This window comes from Bison bison, unplaced genomic scaffold, assembly GCF_000754665.1.
Source record: "Bison bison bison isolate TAMUID 2011002044 unplaced genomic scaffold, Bison_UMD1.0 scf7180017864342, whole genome shotgun sequence".
Taxonomy (NCBI): Eukaryota; Metazoa; Chordata; class Mammalia; order Artiodactyla; family Bovidae; genus Bison; species Bison bison.
The window spans coordinates 1,085,664-1,106,010 of record NW_011494914.1 but is presented as its reverse complement, the minus strand read 5'-3'; the positions used below and the strand labels follow the sequence as shown (position 1 = coordinate 1,106,010).

At 45.5% G+C, this 20,347-nt stretch overlaps 1 protein-coding gene across 3 annotated transcripts in view; it reads left to right on the top strand.

Moving 5' to 3' along the window:
* The window catches only part of TBC1D14 (TBC1 domain family, member 14), a 110,543-nt gene that overhangs the window by 38,975 nt on the left and 51,221 nt on the right, over nucleotides 1-20,347 (top strand). For all 3 annotated transcript variants that reach the window (XM_010854532.1, XM_010854531.1, XM_010854533.1), the window contains exon 3: nucleotides 5,380-5,500. In XM_010854532.1, the coding sequence (XP_010852834.1) occupies nucleotides 5,380-5,500 (121 nt within the window). The remainder of the gene's footprint in view (nucleotides 1-5,379; nucleotides 5,501-20,347) is intronic.

Below are 20,347 nucleotides of genomic sequence, written 5' to 3'. Positions count from 1 at the left end.
AGCCTGTGTGGATGCCCGTCTGTGGGCCCCACCCTTGGAGGTGGCTGGCTCCCCCTGGCCTTGGGTGGGCCCCAGCCTGCCCCCTCCTCTCATGTACTTGTCCCCCTGAGGACACACGCGGTGGAAAGACCACTGCCTTCTCCAGCAGCACGCGTGCGCTCTCAGCCTCTGGGACCCAGGCTTGGGCTACACTATGGTCACAGAACTTGCGTGGGGACACCCCCAGGGATCCAGACACCTCTTCCCTCTGGGCCCTGTTGGACTGGCAGGAGCAGCCCCGTGTGTGGGCGTCCCCAAGGGCGTCTCTGAGCCCCACACTAGGACCGCAGCACAGGGCTGAAGGCACAGGTCGGCCTGGGGGCTCGCCCTGCCCCCGGCCCCCAGAGTGGGTCCTGTGATGGGCAGAGGTGCGCCCTTGGCTCCACCTGGCTCCTGGGCCCAGCAACCAGCTCCACGCCAGTCTCCCCGTGACCGTGACCTGAAAGGGGAGCAGGGGGCGGGAAGCCTTTGCTGGCTGGGCTCCCTGCTCCCCGCGCCGGCGCCGGAGCTGCAGGTGACACGCAGCCGAAGCTCGCAGGGAGTCCTTTCTGCTCGGAGCTCCTGGGTACTTGTGGTGACCTCAGCATCACAAAAAATAATACACCCAAAGATACTGTTTACAGACCCTTCAAAAATCATGGCCTGTAATGTATAGCTTAAGCTCTTAGGCTAAAAATAATTATACAACGCTGATTTTTGGTTTTTTTGGCCTTACCAGGTGGCATGTGGAATCTTTGTTCCCCAACCAGGGATGGAACCCATGCCCCTGCTCTGAAAGTGCAGAGTCATGACCTCTGGACCGCCAGGGAAGTGCCCCACCATTCTGAGTTTTGATAAACTTTATCTGCACTCTGTTTGTGTGACATGGTGTAGCCTTAGCAGTGGACAGAGAAACCACGGTTTCTGTTGCTCTTGGTTCACTTCCTGTCAGTCATCTTCAGTGAACGGCACCGCGGTTGACACCCAGCCTCCCGGATCACAAAGCCCACAGTTCTTCTGTGTTTCCCCGTGCCCAGTCGCCTCTGAGTGGTTCTCTGCTGTTAGCCCTCCACACCCTTAAGCGACTCCCGTCCCTGCAATCTGGTCAGGGTCCTCGGGAAGGCGGGCCTCTCGTCCCTGGCCCTCTCCTTTCCAGGTGCCTTTGATTTCCTCACCTTTGTCCCTTGGCACCCAGTTCTCTTCCCCAGAGGCACCTCCTCTCTTTAGCAAAACGTAAGCCCTTAGAACCCAAACTCTGGATGCCCAGATTCTTAGAACCCTTCTGGGTGCCAAAGGATTCGGTGTGGTTTTAACACATCAAACAGGTTGGGCCTGGAGACACCTCAAACTTCATTTCTTACAAATGTAAATAGACGTTGCCTTGGGGATATGATACCAACTTCTGAATAGGTTCCATTATAAACCACAAGAGAAAAGCAAGGAAGAATACAAAGAACCTTTTTTGAAAGTTTTTGTAACATTTGGGGGATATAATTTTAAATTTATAGAGACTTTGCAAGAAAAATATAAGGAACTTCCATATATCCTTTATCCAAATTCACTAGCTGTTTACATTCCATTCCTTTTGTTTTATTCACTCTGTAAACAAGGCATCTATTCTACATAAGCATATGAGAATTTTGGGGAAGCATTAGAAGAGGCAATTGGAGATATCCCCCTTTGTTCGATCAATCATATCGACTCTTTACGACCCCATGGACTGCAGCACGCCAGGCTTCCCTGTCCTTCACTATCTCCTGGAGCTTGCTCAAACTCATGTCTATCGAGTCGGTGATGCCATCCAACCATCTCATCCTCTGTTGTCCCCTTCTCCTCCTGCCTTCAATCTTTTTCAGCATCAGGGTCTTTTCCAATGAGTCAGTTCTTCGTATCAGTTGGACAGAGTATTGGAGCATCAGCTTCAACATCAATCCTTCCAAGGAATAATCAGGACTGATTTCCTTTAGGATGGACTGGTTGGATCTCCTTGCAGTCCAAGGGACTCTCAAGAGTCTTCTCCAACACCACAGTTAAAAAACATCAATTCTTCGGCCCTCAGCCTTCTTTATGATCCAACTCTCACATCCACATGACTACTGGAAAAACCATTGCTTTGACTGTTGGACCTTTGTCGGCAATATCTCTGCTTTTTAATATGCTGTTTAGGTTTGTCATAGCTTTTCTTCTAAGGAGCAAGCGTCTTTTTAATTTCATGGCTGCAGTCACCGTCTGCAGTGATTTTGGAGCCCAAGAAAATAAAGTCAGTCACTGCTTCCACTGTTTCCCCATCTATTTGCCATGAAGTGATGGGACCAGATGCCATGATCTCATTTTTTTTGAATGATGACTTTTAAGCCAGCTTTTTCATTCTCCTTTCACGTTCATCAAAAGGCTCTTTAGTTCTTCTTCACTTTCTTCCATAAGAGTGGTGTCATCCGCATATCTGAGGTTATTGAGATTTTTCCCAGCAATCTTGATTCCAGCTTGTGCTTCATCCAGCCCAGCATTTTGCATGATGTACTCTGCATACAAGTTAAATAAGCAGGGTGACAATATACAGCCTTGTTGTATTTCATTCCTAATTTTGAACCAGTTCATTGTTCCATGTAAGATTGTAAATATTGCTTCTTGACCTGCATACAGGTTTCTCAGGAGTCAGGTAAGGTGGTCTGGTATTCCCATCTCTTTAAGAATTTTCTGCAGTTTGCTGTGATCCACAGTCAAAGGCTTTAGCATAGTCAATGAAGCAGATGTTTTTCTCAAATTCTCTTGCTTTCTATATGATCCAATGGAAAGTATACCAGAAGGGCACTCTCTTCCGTAACCATAGCAGAGTTAGCAAGACCAGGAAATGTAACATCACCCCAGGGCTGTTGTGCTCTGTCATCCGTGTTCACGTTGCATCAGCTGTCCCGGCAGTCTTCTTTATACCGTTTTTGGCCCATGGTCCAGGATGTGGTACAGGATCCACCTGTTGCTGCTGTTGTTCAGTCGCTGAGTTGTGTCTGACTCTCTGCGACCCCATGGACTGCGGCACTCCAGGCCTCCCTGTCCTCAGTGTCTCCTGGAGTTTGCTCACACTCAGGTTCATTGAGTCAGTGACGCCACCCAGCCATCTCATCCTCTGTCGCCTCCTTCTCCTCCTGCCTTTAATTGTCAGGTCTCTCTGTGTGTGCTGTGCTGAGTCACCTCAAGTCCTGTCAGATTCTTTGCAACCATATAGACTGTAGCCCACCAGGCTCCTCTGTCCATAGGATACTCGAGGCAAGAATACCGGCATGGGTTGCCATGCCCTCCTCCAGGGGATCTTCCTAACCCAGGGACAGCACCCACGTCTCTCACGTTTCCTGCACTGGCAGGTGGCTCTTTACCACTAGCGCCACCTGGGAAGCGCCCAGGTCTCTAGCCTCCTTTTAAGCTGGAACAGTTCTTCAGTCTTTGTCAGCTGAGGAAGATGCACCACGTAAAAGCTGAGAATTCTGTTTTATTAGGTGGCCTTCCTGAGGACTATAGCCTGGGAAGGCAGCCTCTCTGATAGCTCTGATGGACTGTTGCAGAGAGATAAGCAAGGAACCTGGGTATAGAGGAGTTTTTGCTGAAGAAAACAAAAACAAAAAACCATGTAGTGAAACATCGAAACATTACTGCTAATCACAGAAACAGCCATCTCGTGTTAATGACTGTAGAGCTTTTCTGTGTATGGGAAGATGCAGAAGTCTGGGCTGATTGAAATCACTTCCCTTGAAATACATCATTACTGTATGGGGCCAGTATGCTGGTTTTCTGCATCTTGAACCCCCTCAGGATGGACCGTTAGGGATGGCTACAGTGGCTGATGGCTTGGTGGGAGGCAACATTCTTAGTTTACCAAAGGCAGTGTTTTTTTGTCCACACGGGACCCTGACATTTTCAGAGTCAGATTTATCGTTTCCTTGGCTGTCCCCCTGTTTTGGTGTGTTTGTGTTTCCTCACGGTGATATTCAGGTGATATTCATGCGTTTTTTGCTAACTACAGGCAACCTGGTGTGTTGTTCTCAGCATCAGAGGAGGTGACCTGCGCTGTCCATCCTGACGCTGAGGGTGCCCACTGTGATCGCTTGGCTAGTGAGGTGTCTCCACTGTGAAGTTAATTAATTTTTCTTTGTAATTAACAAGTCATTTGTGGGAGCTACTTTCAAACTGTGTAAAAATCCTTCTCTCCATCCAGCTTCATCTACTGGTTTAGCATCCGTTGACTAATCCATAAGCCCATCAGTCCTTCTCTACTTACTGTTGTCATTGTTTAGCTGCTGAGTCGTGTGTGACTTTTTGCGACCCCGTGGACTGTAGCCCGCCAGCCTCCTCTGTCCATAGGATTTCTCAGGAAAGAATACTTACTTGGGGCATTCTAAGAATTTTCCTTCCACCTTCACTCATGTGTTCATTTTCCTATTTGTATCCATATCCATTTGGGCTCATGGATTTCTTTTTTTATTGGGTGGATTATAATCCCTTGTTCTCATTATGTATTTTGATGATTACATTCCAGATTTAGTCAGCGAGAGCCCTTTCAAGCCGGGTACTGTTTTTGTTAAACCTATCGCAGTATTTCTTTGAGCACCTTCTTTCTGGCACACAAGATGCTTCATGCTCATCTTAAACTTTCCAGTGAGCCCTAGAAACCATTCATTTTCAATGAATGAGCCAATGCAGTACGTTCCAGAACAGTTTATCTGTAGCACCATTTATAACTTATTTGTGTTATTAGGGTTTGTTTACATGTTATTATGAGAGAAGATCATGTGACTGTCTCGTGAGTGGCTTTCTTTTTATGATACATGGAGACTTTATAAACAGATAATATAGATTTACCTTATAGATAATTTAAACTAAGTTAGAGGTTCAGTACAAAAGCAGTTGTCATCCTTTGAGTACTGATCATGTACCTGTCCCTTTAATTCATATAGTGACCCTTGTTAAACATAAGGAAACTGAGTCTCAGAGAGGTTAATGTACAGATCAGAGTTACACAGCTACTGAGTGACTGAGCCAGGGTTTCAGTTCAATTTGGTTCGACTTCAAAGCTCACTTTTTCTGGATATATTTTGTTACGCTGTAATGCATATCCTTACTCTGAATGATACAACTTGTTGTATATATTTTCATTGAATTACAAAAAGCTTACTTCTTGTGGTTCAAGAGCTTTTCACCTGCTTCATAATTCCGTGTCTACGTGAGAATCAAGTCTGCAGAATTAAAGTCTGTGATTCAGCACATTGATCTCTAAGGAAAGTCTGCTTGTTTTCACTAGAGTGATTCAGCGGTCCTGGTGTTTCTGTAAGTGTCCAACAATTCCCTAACTCTTTCATTTTCTTCTTACAGGAATTCGCTTGCTAGAAAACAGAATGCAAGACTTGACAAACAAAGTGACTTGGGATGGAAGTTATTTGGAAAAGTACCACTCGGAGAGAATGCTCAGAAAGATGCAAAGAAGTTACAAAAGGTATACAAGATACAAAGACACAGAAATATGGGGTACAGCATCCATTTATGAGCCTTGCGTAAATGACCATCATTGAGGCTTTGCAATTGGAAAGCTTTGTTATAACTTGCATGCTAAGTGCCTGCTATTTAAGTCTGTCTTCAGAACGTGGGTGACTTCAGCTTTTTTCTTACAGCTTGTATGCATGCACACGTGGGAAAGTTGAGACGGCTGGGCTTTAGAACTTGATTGAATTTAATCAGTTTTTTCCCAATAATAGTTACAAGTGTGATCAAATTTTTATTAATTGTGTTTGATATTAAATAATTCTCCCTTCCTGATCCCAAGGGCTTTAGCTTTTTCAGTTCAGTTCAGTTCAGTTGCTCAGTCGTGTCCGACTCTCTGCAACCCCATGAACCGCAGCACGCCAGGCCCCCCTGTCCATCACCAACTCCCGGGGTCCACCCAAACCCGTGTCCATCGAGTCAGTGATGCCATCCAGCCATCTCATCCTCTGTCGTCCCCTTCTCCTCCTGCCCCCAATCCCTCCCAGCATCAGGGTCTTTTCCAGTGAGCCAACTCTTCGCATGAGGTAGCCAAAGTATTGAAATTTCAGCTTCAGCATTAGTCCTTCCAGTGAACACCCAGGCTGTTTAGAACTTGATTAAATTTAATCAGTTTTTTTCCAATAAGAGTTACAAATGTGATCACACTTTTTATTGTGTCTGCTATTAAGGAATTCTCCCTCCTTGGGACTTACCCATTCCTGTGCCGCCTGGGAGCAGGGCAGCTGGGGCCTTCGTTACCCAGGCTGCTGTGTGACCCCCTTCCCCTCGCTGGCGGAGGCTGCCCACCTGTCCTGGGGGAGAGGGTGGGGTTCCGGGTCAGACCAAGCCTGTGGTGTCTCACTACTGTGGGCTCCTTTGCCCACTGCGGCGGGGAGGGTGCCAGCCCTGGAGGCAGGCGCTCATCCTTCCAGGGAGAGGGCTCAAGCACAGACTCAGCAAGGCCGGGGGGTGTTTGTGGCCTCAGCTACCCCGACTGTGACCACCTACATCTTCTGGTTGGCCCCAAGCCCCAGCTGTCCTAACAGTGGGGCGTTTGCCCAGTGCCATGACACTGCCAGTAGCCGGCCCCCCTACCCTGCCCAAACCTCGGTTTTTTATCCACTGACACTTGTTCAGTAGACACTTCTCTAAGAGCCAGCCTCGTGCGTGGCCCTGGAGTTAGAGAAATGGCGCTGCCCCCAGGCTCCAGAGCACCCCTCTGGTGCACAAATGATTCCAGGGCAGGGTCACCGAGAGGGAGGCAGGGCTGCCATGGGGAACACACACTGGGGTTAAATGAGTCATCATTTGGGTTTCTAGTTCATTTAAAACTCGCCACAACCTCGTGAAGAAATTAGTTACCGTCTTCATTTTACCAAAAGAGCCCTGAGAGCAGACCGAATGAGTGTGCAGCTGGAAAGCAGAGGAACTGGAGTTCAGCCCCAGGCCTGTGGGTGCCAGGGCCTTCGCCGTGGCTCTTCCTCTGCAGGAAGTGGAGGGGGGCAGGTGCCAGGCGGCCCAAGCTCCGGGCTTCATGCAGTGGGAGCCCGGGGAACAGGGGCGGGTGGTCCTCTTGGTGGGACGTGATGGGCTTGGAGCCCGCCCCTAACCTAGAGGCTGTGGGGAGCCCCCCACCAAGGGCTTTACGCATGCAGGGAATGATGAGGCCCCCTGGCAAGTGTGCGGCTCTTGGACTTGTCCGGGTGAAAGAAGGGGGTCTGGCCCAGTGCCCGTGGAAGTCGTGGGACTGCTAAGTCTTGTGGCCCCTCCATGTGTAGACGTGTTAGGTCCGGGGGTGCACTGTGTAGGGCTCTGGCTCAGACCGCAGACTGGCTTTGTACAGATTTCATTGTTTATGTTTCGGCAAATTCATGGTGTTTCAAATGGTGTCTAATGCTCCTTACAGCAGTTGTTGGGACCCAGGAGACTTGCAAAATAAATCAGTGTTGAAATTCATTTTTAGAGACTGTTACATTTTGAATTTGGATCACTTATTGTGTAGATTGTTAAAATAACACACAATTAAAATGTGTATTCACATGCAGAGCTTAGCTCTGCGGTTTCTTAGGAAACTCAGTAGCTAAGCTGTTACAGAATTTTTAAAGAAATCTACGCTCTTCTAAAAAGTTATACTTTTTATATACATTATGCTGCGTAGATTTTCCCATGGCTCTTAATGCCACTTGCATCATGCTTGAATTTCTGTTATCTTTGTCGTACCCCCCTTTTTTAAAGGCGAACGTGGATTATGTTCTTAGAGGGTTTCTGTGAACTGAAGTGACTAGGTCAGCTAATTCTGTAGTAACATGATACTGCAGAGAAGAGGACCATCTGGCTCTGAGCATCAATAATACAGGATGTAACGGTACCTGCATGCCTCATACAGCCCTGCCTCCATCCTGTTTGCTCCAGCTTTGTGTCTGGGCCGCCCATCCCTCACCCTGGGCCCTCCCGCAAGCTGGGAGGAAGCTCCTGGGTGCAGGCTGGAGCTGGCTGCTGTCCAAGGCGTCGGTTCTCCCTGCCTCCCCTCCCCGCTTCAGAGGGCCCGTCCCTGGGGCCTGAGTGTCCAGACTGGTGATCCCAGATGGTGGCAGTAGCTCTAGTTAGGGCTAAAGCATAATTAAGATATTTAGTAGACTTTTAATTCCTTTCCCCTTTCTCTTTGGAAATATTTTGTAGAAGTGGCATCCTGTGGTGATTTAAAAACATGGACTTTGGAGTCAGACTTGCTGGGTTTGGATCCCAGCTCTGCCTCACACATGGGCCTCCCGCTGCGTACCCGACAGCTCCCTCTGGACGTCTGGTAGGCCTTCTCTGATGAACAAGCACCAAAGCTAAACTCTGATTTTCTTTTTTTCTGATCTGTCAGACCTATTCCCTTTGCAGCTTCCCCCGTTTCGGTGGATGACAGCCTTTCTGGTCAGCTTTAGACCTGCTGGGCTTCTCTTCCTGACGCCACCTCCCAGCCTGACAGGTGTTTTGTTTGTGTTTGTGCGCTGTGGGTGAGGCAAATCCGATGTGCAGTCAGGTTTGAGAAGTAGTGACTTGCTGGAAAATTCTGAACCTCTGCTCCAATGAAGTCTCATGGACAAAGTCTTACTAAAGAGGTGTTCCTGGCGTAGGCGGCAGAGGTGGTTGTGGCTGAGTGGTCTCCCAGTTGCTTATGTTTTTGGGAAATGGGGAGTGGATTCCTTTAGATAAGTTAGTCACACTCACTTGGTTATGGGCTTCCTTGGTGGCTCAGATGGTAAAGAATCTGCCTGCAATGTGGGAGACCCGAGTCAGTCTCTGAATTGGGAAGATCCTCTGAAGAAGGGCATGGCACCCTCTCCAATATTCTTGCCTAGAAAATTCCATGGATAGAGGAGCCTGGTGGGCTACAGTCCATGGGGTCACAAAGAGCTGGACATGACTTGTGACTTCCCTGGTGGCTCAGATGGTAAAGCATCTGCTTACAATGTGGGAGACCCGGGTTCAATCCCTGGATCGGGAAGATCTCCTGGAGGAGGAAATGGCAACCCACCACAGTATTCTTGCCTGGAAAATCCTATGGACAGAGGAACCTGGTAGGCTACAGTCCATGGGGTCCCAAAGAGTTGGACACGTCTAAGCGACTTCACTTTCACTTTAGCGACTAACACTTTGACTTGGTTATAGTGATGTGTAGACGATGTATAAGAATATTAGGAAATAAAATAACACTTGGAATCTTACTGCCCCCCACATGATCACTGTTTGCATTTTGGTGTTTTTCCTTTCAATATTTTTCCATGTGCTTTTCTTTTCTTTTTTTTTTTAAAGAAAAGACCATTTGAAAAGTGATAGCGAGTCTTTGTAATTTGAGTACATGTCAGAGGGACTCCGGACTGTGAACACCTGGGATGATGCTTCAGAACAGAGTCTGTGACTTTGTGAGGCCTCATGCTGTGTGCACAGATGTGAGGGACTGGCAGTGTTGTCAGGAAGTGAGGCTGAGCAGCAGGTTTCAGTCCTGGGCGGGCTCTGAGGCAGCCACTGCTTGTGGCGAGGATAGCAGCAGCGGGGCAAGCTTGCAGGCTTCACCGTCCTGGACAGAATTCTGTCAGGCAGCACGAGTACATGTGCTTGGGTTCGTATAACCTGGGATGTCTTCAGTGGCCTTCTGGAATTTCAAGTCAGCTCTTAGATGTTAAAGAGAGAATCCCAGAAGAAGGCAAAACCAGGACAACTTAAAAGTGACATTCATTCTCACCTCTGGGTTCTCAGGAAATCACGAATGATCATAAACTGCAGAAAGGAAAAGCCTTGAGTGCTCGCTCACTGCAGGTAACTGGTGGCTGGCCTACAAGTATATCCTAAAACAATTTAATTTCATTTAAAAAGGAAACCTTTCTTCATTCTTATAATCCCTTATGCATTTGGAAAATGAGTTTGAACCAGTTCACAAAAAAGATCAGGTCTCAGTTAAGGAAAAGAAGAACGAAGCCTACTCTAAAGTGTCTCTCCCAGAGAAGGGAACCGCACCACTCGGATGTAAACACAGTGCCTGGGGCAGCAGCGTGGGGTTCTGGAAAGGAAGGAGTAGCAGGTGGTTTGGAGAGGAAGACTGGAAGCTCCGCTGAACGGGCCACACTCACCACTCTCTGCGTCCTCTGGTATCCCCAGCTTGACACAGGGTAGTATAAATAAGGGCTGATTGTGTCGCAAATCTTGCGAAAGATATAAACCTACAGATTCGGGGGACCAGGAGGCTCAGTGAGCTCCAGACAGGATGAACTCACAAAGTCAGTGCCCAGACATGTCATAACCATGCTGCTGAAAATGTAGACAAAGAAAAAAATCTTAGAAGCAGCCAGAGAAAGTATATCACTTACTGGGGAGGGGCAGTTTGGATGACTTGCTTTTCCCATTAGAAACTGAGGAGGCCAGCAGGAAGTGAAACATCATCTTTTAAAGCGCTGAAAGGAAAAAACTTTTCGTTGTTGTTCAGTCCCTGAGTCGCATCTGCCTCTTTGTGACCCCATGGCCTGCAGCACGTCAGGCTCCCCTGTCCTTCACCATCTCCCAAAGTTTGCTCAAACTCATGTCCATTGAGTCAGTGATGCTATCTTACCATCTCATCCTCTGACTGCCTCTTCTCCTTTCCCCGCTCGTCTTCATCTTTCCCCACATCTGGGTCTTTCCCCAAGAGTTGGCTCTTTGCATCGGGTGGTCAAAGTATTGGAGCTTCAGCTTTAGCATCAGTCCTTCCAATGAATATTCAGGACTGATTTCCTTTAGGATAGACTGGTTGGATCTCCTTGCAGTCCAATGGCCTCTCAAGACTCTTCTCCAGCACCACAGTCCAAAAGCATCAATTCTTCAGCACTCAGCTTTCTTTATGGTCCAACTCTCACATCCATGCATGACTACTAGAAATACCATAGCTTTGACTGTACGGATCTTTGTTGGCAAAGTGATGTCTTTGCTTTTTAATACTTTAACTCTTTTTAATGTCTAGGTTCGTCATAACTTTCTTTCCAATGAGCAAGTGTGTCTTTTAATTTAATGGCTGTAGTAACCATCCACAGTGATTCTGGAGCCCAAGAAAATAAAATTTGTCACTACCTCCACATTTTCCCTTTCTGTTTGCCATGAAGTGATGGGACCAGATGCCATGATCTTAGTTTTTTGAATGTTGAGTTTTAAACCAGCTTTTTCACTTTCCTCTTTCACCCTCATCAGCAGGCTCTGTAGATACTCTTCTCTTTCTGCCATTAAAGTGGTATCATCTGCATATCTGAGGTTTTTGATATTTCTCCTAGCAATCTTAATTCCAGCTTGTGCGTCATCAGTCCTGGCATTTCTCATGATGTACTCTGTATACAAGTTAAATAAGCAGGGTGACAATATACAGCCTTGTTGTTCTCCTTTCCCAATTTTGAACCAGTCTGTTGTTCCATGTCTGGTTCTAACTGTTGCTTCTTGAACCACATACAGGTTTCTCAGGAGGTAGGTAAGGTGGTCTGGTGTTCCCATCTCTTTAAAAATTTTCCACAGTTTGTTGTGATCCACACAGTCAAAGGCTTTAAAGTAGTCAGTGAAGCAGAAGTAGATGTTTTTCTGGAATTCCCCTCCTTTCTCTGTGATCCAGTGGATGTTGGCAATTTGACTCTGTTCTTCTGCCCTTTCTAAATCCAGCTTGAACATCTGGAAGTTCTTGGTTCATGTACTGTTGAAGCCTAGCTCGGAGAATTTTGCACATTACTTTGTTACTGTGTGAGATGAGTGCAATTGTGCGGTAGTTTGAGCATTCTTTGGCATTGCCTTTCTTTGGGATTGAAATGAAAACTGACCTTTTTCAGTCCTGTGGCGGGCCACTGCTGAGTTTTCCAAATTTGCCGGCATATTGAGTGCAGCACTTTCACAGCATCATCTTTTAGGACTTGAAATAGCTCACCTGGAATTCCATCACCTCCACTAGCTTTGTTCGTAGTGATGCTTCCTAAGGCCCACGTGACTTCACACTAGGATGTCTGATTCTAGGTGAGTGACCACACCATCATTGTTATCCTGGTGATTAAGACCGTTTTTGTACAGTTCTGTGTATTCTTGCCACGTCCTCATATTAATCTCTTCTACCTCTGTTAGGTCCTTACCATTTCTGTCGTTTATTGTGCCCATCCTAGCTTGAAATTTTCCCTTGATATCTTTGATTTCCTTGAAGAGATTTCTATTCTTTCCTATTCTATTGTTTTCCTCTACTTCTTTGCATTGTTCATTTAAGAAGGCCTTCTTATCTCTCCTTGCTATTCTCTGGAACTTTGCATTCAGTTGGGTGTATCTTTCCCTTTCTCCCTTGCTTTTTACTTTTCTTCTTTCCTTAGCTCTTTGTAAGGCCTCCTCAGACAACCACTTTGCCTTCTTGCATTTCTTTTTCTTTGCAATGATTTTGGTCACTGCCTCCTGTACAGCGTTATGAACCTCCATTCTTAGTTCTTCGGGCACTCTGTCTACCAGATCTAATCCCTTGAATGTATTTGTCATTTCCACTGTATAATCATAAGAGATTTGATTTAGATCATATCTGGATGGCCTAGTGGTTTCCCTACTTTCTTAAATTTAAGCCTGGATTTTGCAACAAGGAGCTAATGATCTGAGCCACAGTCAGCTCCGTGTCTTGTTTTTGCTGACTTATATAGATCTCCATCTTCAACTGCAAAGAATATAATAATCTGATTTTGGTATTGACCATCTGGTGATGTCCATGTGTAGAGTCTTCTCTTGTGTTGTTGGCAAAGCATATTTGCTATGACCAGTGTGGTCTCTTGACAAGACTCCATTAGCCTTTGCCCTGCTTCATTTTATACTCCAAGGCCAAATTTGCTTGTTACTCCAGGTATTTCTTGCATTCTAGTCCCCTCTAATGAAAAGAACATCTGTTTTTGGTGTTGTAGGTCTTGTAGGTCTTCATAGAACTGGTCAACTTCAGCTTCTTCAGCATTTGTGGACAGGGCATAGACTTGGATTACTGTGGCGTTGAATGGTTTTCCTTGGAAACATATCGAGATCATTCTGTCATTTTTAAGATAGCACCCAAGTTCTGCGTTTCGGACTCTTTTGTTGACTATGATGGTGCTTCATTTCTTCTAAGGGATTCTTGCCCACAGTAGTAGATACAATGGTCATGTGAGTTAAATTCACCCATTCCTGCCCATTTTAGTTCACTGATTCCTAAATTATCATGTCAGTGTTCATTCTTGCCATCTCCTGCTTGACATCCAATTTACCTTGATTCATGAACCTATCATTCCAGGTTCCTATGCAGAATTGTTCTTTACAGCATCGGATTTTACTTTGACTGCCAGACACATCCACGACTGAGCGTTGATTCCATACTGGCCCAGCTGCCTCATTCTTTCTGGAGCTATCAGTAATGGCCCTCCGTTCTTCCCCAGTAGCATACTGGACACCTTCTGACCTGGGGGGTTGCTTATTTTCCAGTGTCATATCTTTTTGCCTTTTCACACTGTTCATGGGGTTCTCACGGCAAGAATCCTGGAGTGGTTTGCCGTTCCCTGCTCCACTGGACCATGTTTTGTCAGAACTTTCCACTGTGACCTGTCCGTCTGGACCTACTTGACATGACTTATGGCTTTATTGAATAATGCAAGTCTTACTTAACTCAAGAAAAGAACTATCAACCCCAAATTCTATATCCAGCAAAAATACCCTCCAGCAGTGGAAGTAAAATAAAGATCTTTTTGGATAAAGGAAAACTGAGGGAATTTGTTGCCAGCAGATCTAAAAAAAATTACTGAAGGAAGTTTTCCAGACAATAGGGACATTATACTAGAAGAGACCTGAAACATTAGGAAGGAAGAGGAACAGAAATGGTAAAAGTCCAGATGAGCACAACAGACCATTGTTCTCTCAATGAGGTCTTTGAAATATGTTTTGTTGAAAGCAAAAAGTATGTTTTTCTGTGGGGTTTTCAGCATATGTCGATGTAGTACGTATTACAGCTAGACCATGAAGGGGGAGAGGGTATGATGGTAATGTTTCTACATTCCACTTGAAGCGCTAAAATATTGATTCTAATAAGATCGTGAGAGATATATATTGTAAATTTCAGATCAACCACTAAACTTCACAAAGAGAGCGAAAAATGAAATATTTTAAAATGGAATTCTAAAAAAAAAAGTTCCAGGAAGTGAAATCAAGACAGGCAAGAGGAAATGTAGGAAGGAAAAATAGAACACATAAGATGGACGGCCCAAATTGAAACGTGTCAATAATTTACCTTAATATAAACGGTCTGAGCATACCAATCGTGTGTGACATTGTCAGAGTGGGTTCAGAAACAATGACCCAGCTACATACCGTCTAAAAGACATTCACTCCAAATACGAAACGTGTAGTTACAATTAAAGGGTGCAAAAAGAACACTGCGGTGAAGACACTAGTCAAAATGCAGATGGAGTAACATCAGGAAAAGTAGACTTCAGAGCAAAGAAAGTCACCAGGGACAAGGTGGGATGTTACCAATGAAGACATAATCACGTTGAGTGCATTCGAACAGCAGAGCTGCACAATGCACGGCACAGAACCTGGCAGACTGAGACAGGTCGGCGCATCCACAGTTACGGCCGAAACGCCAGCGCCCCTCTGAGTAACTGATGGGACTACTGACAGAGGGAACCAGCCCCACTCTGGCCTCCCGTCACCGAGCCAGGCTGCTGGGCTGCTGTTGGAGGAGACTCCACACCCCAGCAGAGCACGACACACCTTTGCAAGCTCACATGGATGGTCACCAAGATAGACCATAACCTGAAAGGATTCAGTTTATACAAAATATCTTCCTGCACCTCAGTGGAGTTACAGGGTCAGAAAGATAAGAAGAACATCTCTCCACACTTGGAAATTAAACACGTAACATGTTTCTAAACCCCCGGAGAAGGAAATGCTAATCTAATCCATTATTGCGTGGAGACTCCCGTGGACAGAAGAGCTTGGTGGGCTACAGTCCATGGAGTCACAAAAGAGTTGATCACGACTGAGCATATGCTTCTAGATAAGTTTTGGGACAATAAGAGAGTCACAAGGAAAATGAGAGAATATTTTAAACTGAACAAAAATACAGTCTATGAAAATTTGTGGGATGCAGTGCTTAGAAGGACATTTTTATGTTTTTGGCCTCACTGTGTGGCTTATGGGATCTTAGTTCCCCAACCAGGGATCAAACTTGGGCCCTCGGCAGTGAAAGCACAGCGTCTTAACCACTGGACTTCTGGGAAATTCCCCAAGAAGGGAATTTATAGCATTAAGCCAGTCTGATTAGAAAAGAGAAAAGTTCTCTAGTTTTCTACCTTAAGAAACTGTAAAAGGAGCAAATAAACCCCTAACAAGCAAAACGAAGAAAGTAACACACATGAGAACAGAAGACACTGAAATTGAAAACAAAAATTAATAGTCAGAGAAACCACAAGCTGGTTCTCTGAAATGATCAACAAAATCAAACGCGAACAAAACTTACATAAGAAAGGAAGACCAAATTATCAGTAAGAGAAGTTAAAAGACGAGATACTACTGCAGACGCTGCAGAAATTAAAAGGATAAGAGAATGTTATAAATAACTCTCCAAACATAAGTTTGATAACTTAGATGAAATGATCCACTTCCTTGAAAGTCACACATCACCAGAGCTCATTCAGGATGCAATAGATAACCCAAATTGTGCTGTAATTATTAATGAAATGGAAATTGTAGTTCAAAACCTTCCAAAAAAGAAATCTCCAAGCCTAGAGGGGGTTTCATTGATGAGCTCTTCCAAATATTTAAAGAAAGACTGGGAGCTGACTGTGGCTCAGATCATGAACTCCTTATTGTCAAATTCAGACTTAAAGTAGGGAAAACCACTAGACCATTCAGGTATGTCCTAAATCAAATCCCTTATGATTTTACAGTGGAAGTCACAAATAGATTCAAGGGATTACATCTGATAGACAGAGTGCCTGAAGAACTATAGACGGAGGTTCATGACGTTGTACAAGAGGCAGTGATCAAGACCATCCCCAAGAAAAAGAAATGCAAAAAGGCAAAATGGTGGTCTGAGGAAGACTTGCAAACAGCTGGGAAAACAAAAGAAGCTAAAGGCAATATAGAAAAGGCAGGATACCCATCTGAATGCAGAATTCAAAAAAATAGCAAGGAGAGATAAGAGAGCCTTCCTAAGTGATCAATGCAAAGAGATAGAGGAAAACAATAGAATGAGAAAGATTAGAGATCTCTTCAAGAAAATTAGAGATACCAAAGGAACATTTCATGCAAAGATGGGCACAGTCAAGGTCAGAAACAGTATGGACCTAACAGAAGCAGAAGATATTAAGAGGAGTGGCAAGAATACACAGAAGAACTATACAGAAAAGATCTTAATGACCCAGGTAACCATGTTGGTGTGATCACTCACCTAGGAACCAGACATTCTGGAGTCCAAAGGCAAGTGGGCCTTAGGAAGCATCACTATGAACAAAGCTAGTGGAGGTGATGGAATTCCAGCCGAGCTATTTCAAGTCCGAAAAGATGATGCTGTGAAAGTGCTGCACTCAATATGCCGGCAAATTTGGAAAACTCAGCAGTGACCACAGGACTGGAAAAGGTCAGTTTTCATTCCAGTCCCAAAGACAGGCAATGGCACCTACTGCAGAATTGCACTCGTCTCACACGCTAGTAAAGTGACGCTCAAAATTCTCCAAGCCAGGCTTCAGCAATACGTGAACTGGGAACTTCCAGATGTTCAAGCTGGATTTAGAAAAGGCAGAGGAACCAGAGATCAAATTGCCAACATCCGTTGGATCATCAAAAAAGCAAGAGAGTTCCAGAAAAACATCTACATCTGCTTTATTGACTATGCTGAATGAAGCCTTTGACTGTGTGATTCACAGCAAACTGTGGAAAATTCTTAAAGAGATGGGAATACCAGACCGCCTAACCTACGTTCTGAGAAATCTGTATGCAGGTCAAGAAGCAACAGTTAGAATTGTACATGGAACAACAGACTGGTTCCAAATCAGGAAAGGAGTATGTCAAGGCTGTATCTTGACACACTGCTTATGTAACTTCTATGCAGAGTACATCAAGAGAAATGCTGGGCTGGAGGAAGCACAAGCTGGAATCAAGATTGCTGAGAGAAATATCAATATCCCCAGATATGCAGATACCATATGCAGATGGAGAAAGTGAAGAGGAACTAAAGAGCCTCTTGATGAGAGTGGAAGAGAAGAGTGAAAAAGCTGGCTTAAAACTCAATATTCAAAAAACTAAGATCATGGCATCCGTTCCCATCATTTCATGGCAAAGAGATGGGTAAACAATGAAAACAGCGACAGACTTTATTTTCTTGGACTCCAAAATCACTGTAGATGGTGACTGCAGCCATGAAATTCAAAGATGCTTGCTCCTTAGAAAAAAAGCTATGACTAACCTAGACAGCATATTAAGAAGCAGAATCATTACTTTGCCAACAAAGGTCCGTCCAAAGCTATGGTTTTTCCAGTAGTTGTGTATGGATGTGAGAGTTGGACCATAAAGAAAGCTGAGTGCGGAAAAATTGATGCTTTTGAACTGTGGTGTTGGAAAAGATGCTGGAAAGTCCCTTGTATGGCAACGAGATCAAACCAGTCAATCCTAAAGGAAATCAACTGTGAATATTCATTGGAAGGACTGATGCTAAAGCTGAAGCTCCAGTATTTTGGCCACGTGATGCAAAGAACTGACTCACTGGAAAAGACCCTGATGCTGGGAACGATTGAAGTCAAGAGGAGAATGGGACGACAGAGGATGAGATGGTTGGATGGTATCACCGACTTGATGGACATGAGTTTGAGCAAGCTCCGGGAGTTGGTGACGGACAGGGAAGCCTAGCGTGCTGCAGTCCATGGGGTCGCAAAGAGTCAGACATTACTAAGCAACTGAACTGAACCGAACCAGACCCACTTCCACAATATACATTTTAAGATAACAAGATTAGTCATAAGGTTCTTGTTAAGGAGAAACATGTCCTCAAGAAGATACATTGTTATATTGACCAAGACAAAGCAATGTAGAAAAAGTTTGTCCTTTTCTCCTCCTTGAGAGACCTGGACCCCTTTCTCCTTCTCAAGGGTTCCTGACCCCTTTCTTCTCCTTGGGGACTTCTTATCAACCTACCCAAGAATTGACTGTCTCAGTCTTAGCAGGAGATTATCTTATAAAATGTCTGTGGTGGTGGTTTAGTTGCTAAATCATGTCCGGCTCTTGCAACCCCACGAACTGTGTCCTGCCAGGCTCCTCTGTCCATGGGATCCTCCAGGCAAGAATACTGGAGTAGGTTGCCATTTCCTTCTCTAGGGGATCTTCCTGACCCAGGAATCGAACCCAGGGCTGCTGCATTGAAGGCAGATTCTTTACCGACTGAGCTACGAGTATAAAATGTCTAATGCTTATTAATCTTGGATTTTAGAGAGGCAGCACGTTATGTATCAGGTTTTTCTTTGAGGTGTTTGGGGAAGACAAAGGGGGAAGCGAGGAGAGAGGGAAATGGCAGTGGGTCATTTAATTTGGACAGTTTTTATTCGGTGCATGGATTGTCTCCTACTGTTGTCGTGGTGACAGTTAATTCATCTGAGCAGTTTAACTCTCTTGCCTCAGATACCTTAGTATAAACTGGATTCTGGTGCACAGTGCTTCTCAAGGGAGGTTTGCTTCTTTTTCCAGGTGTGGAAGTGATGCCTCTCCCCGTCAGTCTGAGAGGGCAGAACTCGGGGCACAATTCCAGTCTTGCCGCTGGGGCTCCCAGGGGGAGGTGGGTGCTCGAGACCGGGAAACGAACGGGCCGGTCTTTCCGTTCGTTTCCGTTCCTGTTCCGTTCGAACAGGCCACAGACCCTGCTGGGGTCAGAGGGGTCAGGCCTGGGAGGGACTCTGCTTTGAGCAGGGAGCCCCTTGTCTGTGTCCTCGTTCAGTCACTCGCAGTCAGTTGCGTGGCTTCAGGCCGCTGACTTGACTTTGCCTCTCCTAACCCTTGGTCTCCTTCTCTGCAAAAGTAATGCCCCTCTTGCCTGTGCTTGTGAAGGTTAAGTGGGAGGAAGTGAGGGTGGCAGTGGTCCCAGTGGCAGTAGTCACAGTAGTTCAGTGGTTAGAAGACTCTGTGCTTCCACGGGTTCAACCCCTGATATGCTAAGATCCTGTGTGCTGCGTGGTGCAGCCAAAATAAATAAAAACTATGCAGTCATTTTGTGTTTAAGTGTGCGTGTTACTGGAGCAGTGGTTGGTGTCCAGTGAGAGCTCAGTAAATGTCAGTGGCTTCTCGTGTTCTGGTCTCACCTCAGGGACCTTTACTCTTGTGACTGGATAAAAATCTTAAAAAAAATAAAACAACTTTGTCACTGTCAGGAGTGTTCAGTGTGTTTTGGAAATTTGTAGTTGGCAAAGTCAGTCTTGAATAACATCTGAAATAGCTTAAAAATTGGTTTTTTTTTTTCAAATTATAAAAAATAGTTCATGAATAAAAAACACCTGTAGAATCCCTAAATGGCAGAGGCACACAGGGTTAACTGGAAAGCCCTCTTCACCTAAGACTCCGCGCCCTGCCTGCCTACCCTCCCTGGCCTTCCTCTGAGCCAGGGGACGGTGTACGCTTCGCTCGCGGGCACACGCTTGTGATAGAGCTGTGCAGCTTCTCTCTGGCATGTCCACAGTCGGCTCTCAGGAGACTTGCCCAGTCTGACCCTGAAGACGCTGTGGCCGGGATTGTTCAGAGGGGACCGTCCGTCTTCTGAACCTGGTCTGTGACTGACTGTGGGCTCTGGTGATCGTGTCTGCAGCTGAGTAGCCTGTTGAATAACCTGAACCAGAAAAGTGTGTTCCAGGCAAGCAGCTGAATCAAGGCCGCTTCCAAGGAAGATGTAGGGAGGTGGCCCTTGGGAGCTTTCAAATGCTCCTGCACTTCCCTGAACAATTTAATGTGTTGATATAAAAATATTGACAGCCAGAGGAAACTGCTTTTTTTTTTTCCCACATCAATCTAATTCCCAATGGAAGATTGAGATTTTTAGAGTATTTTATAGTCTCTGAGCACTGTTGGATCAGCAGGGAAGACACTTCTTGGGCCTTTCCCAGGGGTTGATGGGCACAGGCCTGGCTGGCTTGTCTTGGGCTGCGATGCATGGAGCATAGCTGACCCTTCTGAGGGCGGTGTAGTCAGCAAGCGGTCACGTGGGACTTGGAGAAACCTCAGATTTGAGAGGAGTAGGGCTCTGAGCTTTAAGTTTCCTCTAAACTGTCCTTTAAATTACTAGTCTGAGTTGCACTCAGAATGTCGCTTT